The 9,089-nt window shown below is 44.2% G+C and overlaps 1 protein-coding gene and 1 long non-coding RNA gene across 2 annotated transcripts in view; one reads left to right on the forward strand and one right to left on the reverse strand.

The window, feature by feature from the left end:
• LOC136649342 (uncharacterized) overlaps nt 1-1,534 on the forward strand; it is a 151,628-nt gene extending 150,094 nt beyond the window's left edge. The window contains exon 4 of the long non-coding RNA XR_010794384.1: nt 953-1,534. This is a non-coding gene — a long non-coding RNA (uncharacterized lncRNA). The remainder of the gene's footprint in view (nt 1-952) is intronic.
• Nucleotides 353-4,498, reverse strand: ID4 (inhibitor of DNA binding 4). Its single transcript, XM_066625897.1, has 3 exons — nt 3,833-4,498; nt 2,099-2,157; nt 353-970 (listed from the first exon to the last, which is right to left on the reverse strand). The coding sequence occupies exons 1-2, from the start codon at nt 4,223-4,225 to the stop codon at nt 2,113-2,115; spliced, it is 438 nt and encodes a 145-aa protein (XP_066481994.1). The 5' UTR covers nt 4,226-4,498; the 3' UTR covers nt 353-970; nt 2,099-2,112.
• Nucleotides 4,499-9,089: the final 4,591 nt, after the last annotated feature.

The following is a 9,089-nucleotide window of genomic DNA, read 5'->3' on the forward strand; positions in this document are numbered from 1 at the left end:
CATCCCAATGCTGTTTGGCATATAATGTAATATAAACCCCCAGTGCCTAACAAACAAAGTGTCGTTTCAAAACGGTACGATACAAACATTTGTTAATTTCGGATTAAAGAAAACACATTTGTATGGACTCAGAACAAGTTTATTCGTGGTTAGACATCTCATGCATTCATGCAGGACCAATTCTACCTACAACTGTAGCTTCCAAATCTAAAGGAAATGGAGGGGGAGGGAGCAGGGACAGCCCTTGACATCCAATATATTTTCATTATCAGCAGTTCTGCACTTGAGCCAGAAACAGTTTTCGTAAGGAAGTATTCCCACAAATTAAAAACAAAAACAAAACATACACAGCTTTATCATATTTACAAAAAATATTTAATTAAAATATTTTATAATTACAGTAGGTCTATTAAAGCATATACTTTTTTTTCTCACTTACACGTATAGAACCTCTCTCTATATACATAGTATGAAATGTCACTCATTTTTCTATACAATATGTAACATTCCTGCAGGGAGAAGGAAGTCCCCCAGGAAACAATAAAATCATCTATTTTAAACAATAGATGTCAAAACCAAAGTTATCTACAATGCCTCTGGTAGATTAGTAAAGCTTCAGATTTCAGCTGCTCAGCACATTAAAGTTATACTTCTAAACTCCAATTTGCCCTTGATCTTCTATGCAATAGAAGAGCCACACTTATGCTGAAGATTTAAATCCCCTCCCTCCCAAACAAGTGTACAATTTACATCTGATCTAAAACAAAAGAGTTAGAGACGCGTGTGTAAAATGCTATGAACGTGCAAACTTGTGAAAAATTCTCTCTCTCTTTAAAAGGAAGTACGGAAAGAATTCTGGAGTAGTTTATGTATTTTTTCCTTTTGCCCAGTGGCTAATATTTTTCCCCCCCTTCCTCTCTAACGTGTCTTTCTTTCTGCTTCTCTGGCTCAGGATCTGCCTGCTGCACACCTGTGGAAGAGGAATGAATAGAGGGGGGTGTGAACCATTTTGCTCCAGACTGACTGGCGCCACCAACAAAACAGAAGACATGCTTGATCAACAACCCAAAACAAACCAGGTCAAACAACAACCGCAGCTCCCAGGCTAGGCCAAGCAGAGAAACACACAGCTGCTGCAAGTCCAAGCTAGAAGGCTCTCCAGAGATTGGAAGAGAAATAGGGAGTTTTTCAAAGTGCTCTCCTAGTCCTAGTCCTTCCTCCATCTCATCACCTCCCTCATAGCAGACTGGGTAGGAGGCAAGAAAAGTCTGCACTTCTGTCTCATGTATTTTTACTCAGAAGTAAATCTCAATGAATTAAAAAAAGACTTTTGCCCAACTAAGTGGGTGAAAAGGATCAAAGTGGCAAAGAGGAATCTATTTAAGACAACCAGTAGCATTTCCATAATGCATTATTCATTGCTTTTTACAGAATGGAAAGGAATTCCTAAGGAACATGCAAAGGAGAGAGCCTGATCTATGAACTAGTTAAAGCTTGTATAATTAAGACTAAAGGCAATGTATTCTTTTTTTCTATAGGCAATATAAAAAAGTTACATTATCTTTTTTGCATTCTTTTTACATTCATGTACTGCTCCTTTAAAGTAAATGTGAAGAACTGAACAGAAAATGCAATTAAAAGCTGCATCTCAGTCTGAGTCACTAAAACACCACATTAGATGACTTGAATTTAAATCAATGCGATCTCAGTGGTTTAAAATTTCAGTACTTTGGCCGAATTGGGATACTAGGATACAATTCATAAACTAATTCTAAACACACTTTAGAGATGAGTAACTATTTCTTTTGCTATGTAAGCTGCTCTGTGAACTCTTTTTGTTCAATATTCCTAATATGCTTAATTTCTAGTAATTGGGCCTAAGACTGGAAAGCGTGCCTGTCTAGCAAGAACTGCACCTTAATTTTATTGCTCAGAAGTAAGTCCCATCAATTTCAATGGGGCTTACTCCCAAGTAAACATGCTTAGGATTACAGTTTTAGATGAAACCGGTTCCACACAAAAAGGCACTGATGCGCATGGCAGAGACATCATGTTCTCAGTGCAGCTAACAGGCCAATCAGTAAAAGATGATACTCACCTTGAAAGTGCAGTTCAGCGACACAGAATACTGTCCCCTTGCTTATTAACAGCACCAGCCTGCACAACAACAACAGAACAGGAGCGCAACATCAGAGTTAGAGCAAATAATGAGCTTAATGGTAATAAAGAACCTTTGCTGCCTGGCTGCCTGCAGTTTCTCTAGCACACCAGAAGCTCTGCTGGGAGAGGAAAACAAGGCAGCCTTGCACAGGAATAATGAAAGCTGCAAGGAACTGTCAACCCCCAGAGCGCTGTTCTATACAGATCCCCTTGTGGACTAGTGGTCTAGCGACAGGTTGCAAGCTGCCAAGTGTGACAACCTCTCACTTTGTGGACCTACAGGGACACCCATTGTAGCTGAGGGTCACGCTGACTTCCAGTACCATACATACAACCCAGCAAAGGCATTCATCACAAAATCCAGAGGTTCCACAAAGCTGGACGATTCTTACTCAAGAACCCAGCACGTGATTCTTGGAGAACGTTTTCGTGGCTGGGGATGGTGAATAAGAACAATGCACTGCATTCCTACATATTTAGAGTTGTTCAATGAAACAATTACTATTTTGATTATATATTCCACCCTCCTCTGGAGCACCTACGTTCCTCCTACTCCTTAATATTCTGACCCTGTTCCAGTTCTAGTCAGTCAGACACACCAGAACTGCTGGCCCTGGATGGGGGATTAGTGTCTCCATCCTTTCCCAGTGATGCCTCCAGCCAATTCTGTGGGTTCCAGCTGAACGCTGTGATGTAGATGTGGGCCAGATGCATGTTGGCATCCACACTGAAACAGGAGGGAAGTCATCTTTATTGAAACCGGTGGAAATTGCAGGTAGTCTACATACAGCTAGAATACATGCTATCCACATGGAAATACTACCTATGTTTTCTTGTACTCCAGTTATTCCTGAGTGCTGCAGCTACATGTAGTTGCCGAAGGACAATGTCAGGCAGTAAATGTATGTATATGTGCATCTGCATCTTAAGTGTTACAGAGTGTGTAGGTATGTGCCTGTTCTCTCACCCACCACTCCAGGCACATGCAACCTAATATCATGTGCCATTTAATACCTACAGTCACACCCTCACCTTGCAATCCACAAGCCAACTGACCCGCAGCCCTTAGATTTAAGAAGCCTCACTTCCACAGAGGGGTTGGCTCCCATTATGTTTTGCATCTTTTTAGGCACCTATAGCCCATTTGGTGGACTCAGGAGATGGGACCCAAGTGCAAAGCGTTTTGGGGAGGAAAGGTCCACTGCCAGGAGGAGAGGGCTGTTGAGGGGACGCAGGTCCACTCGGGCTTCATTGTCTTGGGGATCCCAGCTTAGGCACCCACTCCCAAGCTGCCAGTCCTCCCAGTTCAATGCCACGGGCCGAAGCTGCCATTCTACCCATGCTTTCCTGGCAGTAAGCCCCACTGAACTCAGTGGGACTTACTTCTGAGTAGGCGTGCGTAGGGTTGGACTGCGAGTTCCTGCACAGGGAGCAAGCACTCCGGCTGACCAGCTTGGCGGATAGCAGCAACCTGTGTGTGTGTGGGGGGGGGGGGTCTGTGCTGCCCAGGTCTTGCACGGCACGTGCGGGGCAGATGTCGCCCCCCAGCAGGGAGCGGAGCATCCATCCATCCAGCGATCAGCTGCTCCCCGGAGAGGAGCGTGCGCGCCCGCCCGCCCACCCTCCCTCCTCCCGGCTTCAAGCCAGCCCAGCGCGGCCAGGTCCGCCTTACCGGGTCGGCGTTGAGCGCAGTGAGCGGGGTCCGGGCGGGCCCTGCGGGGTAGCCCGCCGGGTGCAGCGGGGGCGGCTGCTGCTGCTGCCGGAGCAGAGCCGGGTGCGTCTCGAGGGCCAGCTGCAGGTCGAGGATGTAGTCGATGACGTGCTGCAGGATCTCCACTTTGCTGACCCGCTTGTTGGGCGGGATGGTGGGCACCAGCTTCCGCAGGCGGCTGTAACAGTCATTCATGTCGCACTGGAGGCACAGCGCCGCCGGCTCCTCGGACGGGCCCCCCTTGCAGCAGCCCTGCTCGGCCAGGCAGCGCAGAGCCAGGTCGCCGCCGCCGCAACAGCAGCCTCCAGGCAGCGCCTTCCTGCTGGGGTGCCGCACGGGACTCACCGCTTTCATGGTGCGGGGGCTGGCAGCGCAGCCAGGCAGCTCCCACCCGCAGCGCAACCGCAAGCCCGAGCGGTGGAGAGCCTGTGCGCTTGGCAGGGAAGCAAGGAAGGGCGGGCGGGCGCGCGGGCGGGGGAAGGCACCGGGCACCGTGCAAGGCGCCCCAACGCCGGCCGGCCGCCTCCTCTTCAGACTCCAGCGCCAGCCGCCTCTGCTCAGCCCAGTTTGCAGCGCCGCCGCGCAGAGGCAGAGATATATATAGAGAGCGCGGGGTGCAGGCTGGGCGGGGCGCGCGCTGCCCGGGCCCGGGGAAAAAAAGGGGGTGGATGAGACGCCAGAGTAAAGGGGGGAGGATGTGTAGGGAGGAGGGAAAAAAAGTGAGGCACGAGCGGAGAGCGCCGCGCCTTAGCCAATCGGGGGCGAGAGCTCCCTTCGTGGAACGCCGCCTTAGCCAATGGGAAGAGGCTCCATTCTGTCGAAGCGCTGTGTAGGGTCTCGGGGAAAAGGAAGGCTGGCGAGCCCGGGGGAGGCGGGGGGGGAGGTAGGCAGAAGAAGTTCCTTGCGAAGAACTGCGGGAATGCGAAGAGAAGCCCTCGCGCGCTCGCTGTGGCTGCTGCCTGGAGCTGGCTATCCCCAGCGGTGCTCGCAGCAGCAGCAGCAGCAGCCTGCAGTGACAGGCGCTGCTGCGCTTCCCGGGATGCAGCCCTGAAGCCAAGAAGAAGCAATGGCCGATGGTTCTCGTGGGCTTTTCTTCCACCCCCCACCAGCATCCGTTCTGCAGGCGGCTTCATTATCACTTCTCCAGCAAGTCCCTGAAGGAGGCAGTGGGAGGCGGCAGTGGCTGGCTGGCTGGCTGGCCTCCTTCAGTGCGTTGTCAGACCTTTGGGGTCCCCCCCCCCCCGCTCCTTCTTCTCAGCCTTATTTTTTGACACCCGGTCAATGGAGTGGAGCAGCAGGCAATAAAAAGTTGCAAACTGGAGTGTGTGCAGAGAGGTTGGTGGGAGGCGGTGAAGGCAGAAGACCTTTCTTTCTTTCTTTCTTTCTTTCTTTCTTTCTTTCTTTCTTTCTTTCTTTCTTTCTTTCTTTCTTTCTTTCCTTAAGGAAAGCAATTGCCTCGCAACATTAAATTAGAGCACATAACTATTAAAAATTCATGGCAATGGGGTATTTAAAATTCATCCATGCCATATAATATTAATCCATTTAATGTAAAATTCATACCTGTAACTTAATTGGCCTCATTAATGCCCCAGATCACGTCTTAGTTCAATGTGCCATGTTTTAAATATGACGCTGGAAATGCCCCGATTTCTGTTACTTTGAGACGGCGTGCTCCAATTTAACATGCGCGCGCACTTCGTTGTAGTGGACTGGAGCCTTTTAATTTAGTCACGCTTCCCTCCAACTTTCTGTGAGACCCTCATAAAGTTCCACATTAAAAACCCAATAAACAGTTGCATAATGAACTTGAACTCCACTGGAAGAAATAAAATCCCATCCTGTATTTCTTAGTCATGTGTTCATTTTATATGCATGGAATCATGTCACTTCATAGGATTAGTGAATCCCGTGAATAAATAGTCTGGATCTACTTGTGTAGCCTTACAGATTTCAAAAGAGCCACTCAGCAGCCAGTGGGTTCAGGATCACACAGTCCTTATTCGTTGGATGATTGTGAATCAAATATAATGAAAAAGATTAAATGAATTTGTTTCATGGTGATCGTATATATCCATTTCACTCCAGTTCCTCTCTGTTCTGGAGTAGGTGCGTTCTAGGATATGGATCTTGAATCTAGAGGTATGAGTGAGCAGAGGGCACAGATAATCCTTTTTACAAAAACCAAAAATGTTATGTATTCTGTGCCATTTAAAAGGTAAACTTGATAGCCTTTATTGTTTAAGGACCTACATTTGTCTTTTATTTTAGACACACTAAGAAGCCCCAGTAAAGTTTATCCAGTAGGTTTAAATCACAATATAAATAGTCACACTATTAACACAAACCAGTTAAGCCAAAACACTTTCAGTTTTATTCAGTCGAATCAAGTCTGCAATCCTAGATACACTGACTTGGGAAGAAGTCCCATAGAAGTCAATGAGACTAACTTCCAAGTAAACATGCATAGGATCGCACTGCATGGTTGTGTTAAAAGTAAACATGTTTCAAATTTGAGTGTGATTGCAGTTTAATATCAATATCTTTGCTGCATTTACCGGTACTTCACAATCATAATCACCTTTACTTTGGAATACATTTCATTTACTTCAATGAAACATACATAAAGAAAATAGCTTTAGAACTGAGATGCCAGAGGTCTAACCAGTGACCATGAGTGGATATCAGATCTACAGTTCTTACTCACTGACATGAATTGGAAACATAACTTCACTACTATGTCTAGATTGTTTCCAATACATTTTCTTGTGGTAGTAAGTTTTGTCTTCCACAGAAACTTGATGATGCAAAGACTGCTTTTTTTCCTAAACCAACTTGGTATCTTGATTATGGAGGTGAACCAAAATCTCACTGTTCCCATCTTAATTAAAATCTGTGTGAAACTAGATACACTATTGTCGTTAATTGTTTTGGCTGTATAGAATCGGTTCTTGGAGCTAATCTGATTTCACTTTTGGAAACTGGTGGGAAATCCCAGTATGGATGCCATTCTCCTGGTTCCAATCTGGTCTAAACAGATGTGCACATTTATGAGGAATATCAGTGCTGAACTCTTTGTTAGACAGTTTGCAGGCGTTAGGAGTCAAAATATCTAAGAGTGTATATGAATTTTTATAGAGTCATCTCAGTTGTATGGTATGGGAAATTACCTTTTTCATCATTGTCAGGGGTTTTAAAATTCAGCTGTTAAAATATATAATTTGCATGCATAAATTCAAGTTGGAGGATTTATTCTGAGTGCATTGGCTTGATGAATTTGCAAGTTTGTCTGTATCTGGGTTTTTCTGTTATTGTTGCTAATGAATGAAATGAAGGAAATGATGAACAAGTACTGTATATATAAAGGGAAAAGGGACAATGGCTGGAAAATCAATGTGTCATTTAGAAGTCATTTTTCATGACATTACCAAGTTTTTTTTTTTCCAATTTTAAAGGTTTTTTTATCCTACCTTCACAGTCAGGGTGGCCAGATACAATGGAGGACAGAGTGCTTATACCTTTCACCATTGTATGGAAGAGGGAATTTTAACAGGTGCAGTGTTTTCAAACCCTTCCATGTTGAGCTGCACCTGCCAAAATTCCCTTTTCTATACAATGGTGAAAGCACTCTGACCTCCATTGTATCTGATCACCCTGTTCACAGTCCAAAAGCCGGCTTGCAACATAATTTAAAAATGCAATAATAAAATGTATTAAAACAATATGAAATTGAAATCTAAATATATAAATAAGTTTGGAATAGCAACAGCAAAATAAACTTCAGATCCACTAAAAAGCCTGCTGAAGGGATGGGCATTTCTGGACCTCACTGAGAAGTCTATTCCAGCATCCTAGAACCACAATTGAGAAGGTCCTGTTCCAGCCTCCCAAATGGTTACCTTTACAACAATACTGTGAAAAAGCAGGGAATCAGAGAAAGCTGGTTTACTAGCTTATACTTCTGTCCCGGTTTCTTTGTCTTTCACTCACTTATAGTCTTGAACAAGTCACAAATTTGTCCATGCTTCAGCTTCCTCGTTGGTAAAACAACAAAGGGTTCTAGCACCCATAATTGTTAAGTTCATTAAAAGTCATAAAGCCTGTTATGTGCAAAGTATTACTTAGAACTATGCTTTTACTATGCAGTCTGCAATCCTATGAATATGTACCTGGAAGAAAGTCCCAGTAAAGTATGGGGCATACTTCTGAGTAAACACACATAGAGACTGCGCTATGGGAAACAGTTATAGGCAACCAACAATTCTGGACTTTCCCTCATGAAATTATTTAATACATGTATATCCAAAGGTCAGGTATATCCTGACACCAAAGGTATATCCTACAGGCCAGGGTAACATCACAGAACACCCAGCCATCCATATTTTAGGCTAAACTGCACATTCTCAACAAATATGCATGCATTAGTAAACTGCTTCATGTGTTTCTTTTCCATGGGTTTCCTTTGTAGGCTACAAGTATCAAGGATGACAGTTGGATGACCATGTAGGTGGTAGATGACAACTGGAACATTTCAGGATGCCAAACTTTGCATTAGATTTTGTGTGTGTGTGTGAGAGAGTACATTTAAATGTAATATTCATATCCCTGAATACAATGCTTCTATGACAGCAAATACCTTGTTTATGCAGTTCACATCACTTTCTTTTGGTTTCTGAATTGTTGATCCAACACTCAATTTTTCAAATGACTCAAATGACTATAGCAGACCACTGTCCATTTTATATTGCAGTTTTAAGTGTAATCTGTGTCCTCTCATCTTTTGCGTATTTAAATTACATTTTTCTCAGCCTTGTCCTTTTAAACACAGTTTCACTCTCAAAGATAGTGCTACCAGATAGAATATTTGTGCAAACATGATGGAAAAGGAATAAAAGACCATCATTTTGCTGCAGTTGCTAACGTGCTAGATTTGAATGTAGGAAACTTCAGTTCAAATCCTTGCACACTCAGCAATTTCTGGATGGCCTACGGACAAGTCACTACCTTTTAGTTTAAAGTTAATCTACACTGTCAGGTTCTTGGTAGGATAAATTTTTTTTTTGCGTTCCTTAGACAAAGGGTTGGGAATATTTCCTGGCTTTTACACTAGACACATAAATATTAAACAACCTGTACAGAGTCCTAACTTTCATTTACCTTATGCATTTGCAGAAACATTTGAATTTTTAAGAAGAATTTACTGTTAGAATCCATAAAT

This window comes from Tiliqua scincoides, chromosome 4, assembly GCF_035046505.1.
Source record: "Tiliqua scincoides isolate rTilSci1 chromosome 4, rTilSci1.hap2, whole genome shotgun sequence".
In the NCBI taxonomy this organism is placed as follows: domain Eukaryota; kingdom Metazoa; phylum Chordata; class Lepidosauria; order Squamata; family Scincidae; genus Tiliqua; species Tiliqua scincoides.

Excerpts from the sequence above, each read along its gene's own strand:
- ID4 (XM_066625897.1), bottom strand. The coding sequence starts at position 4,225 with ATGAAAGCGGTGAGTCCCGTGCGGCACCCCAGCAGGAAGGCGCTGCCT. Across the intron at positions 2,158-3,832 it reads CTGCGCTCAACGCCGACCCG|GCTGGTGCTGTTAATAAGCA; the intron begins GTAAGGCGGACC and ends GTTGTTGTGCAG.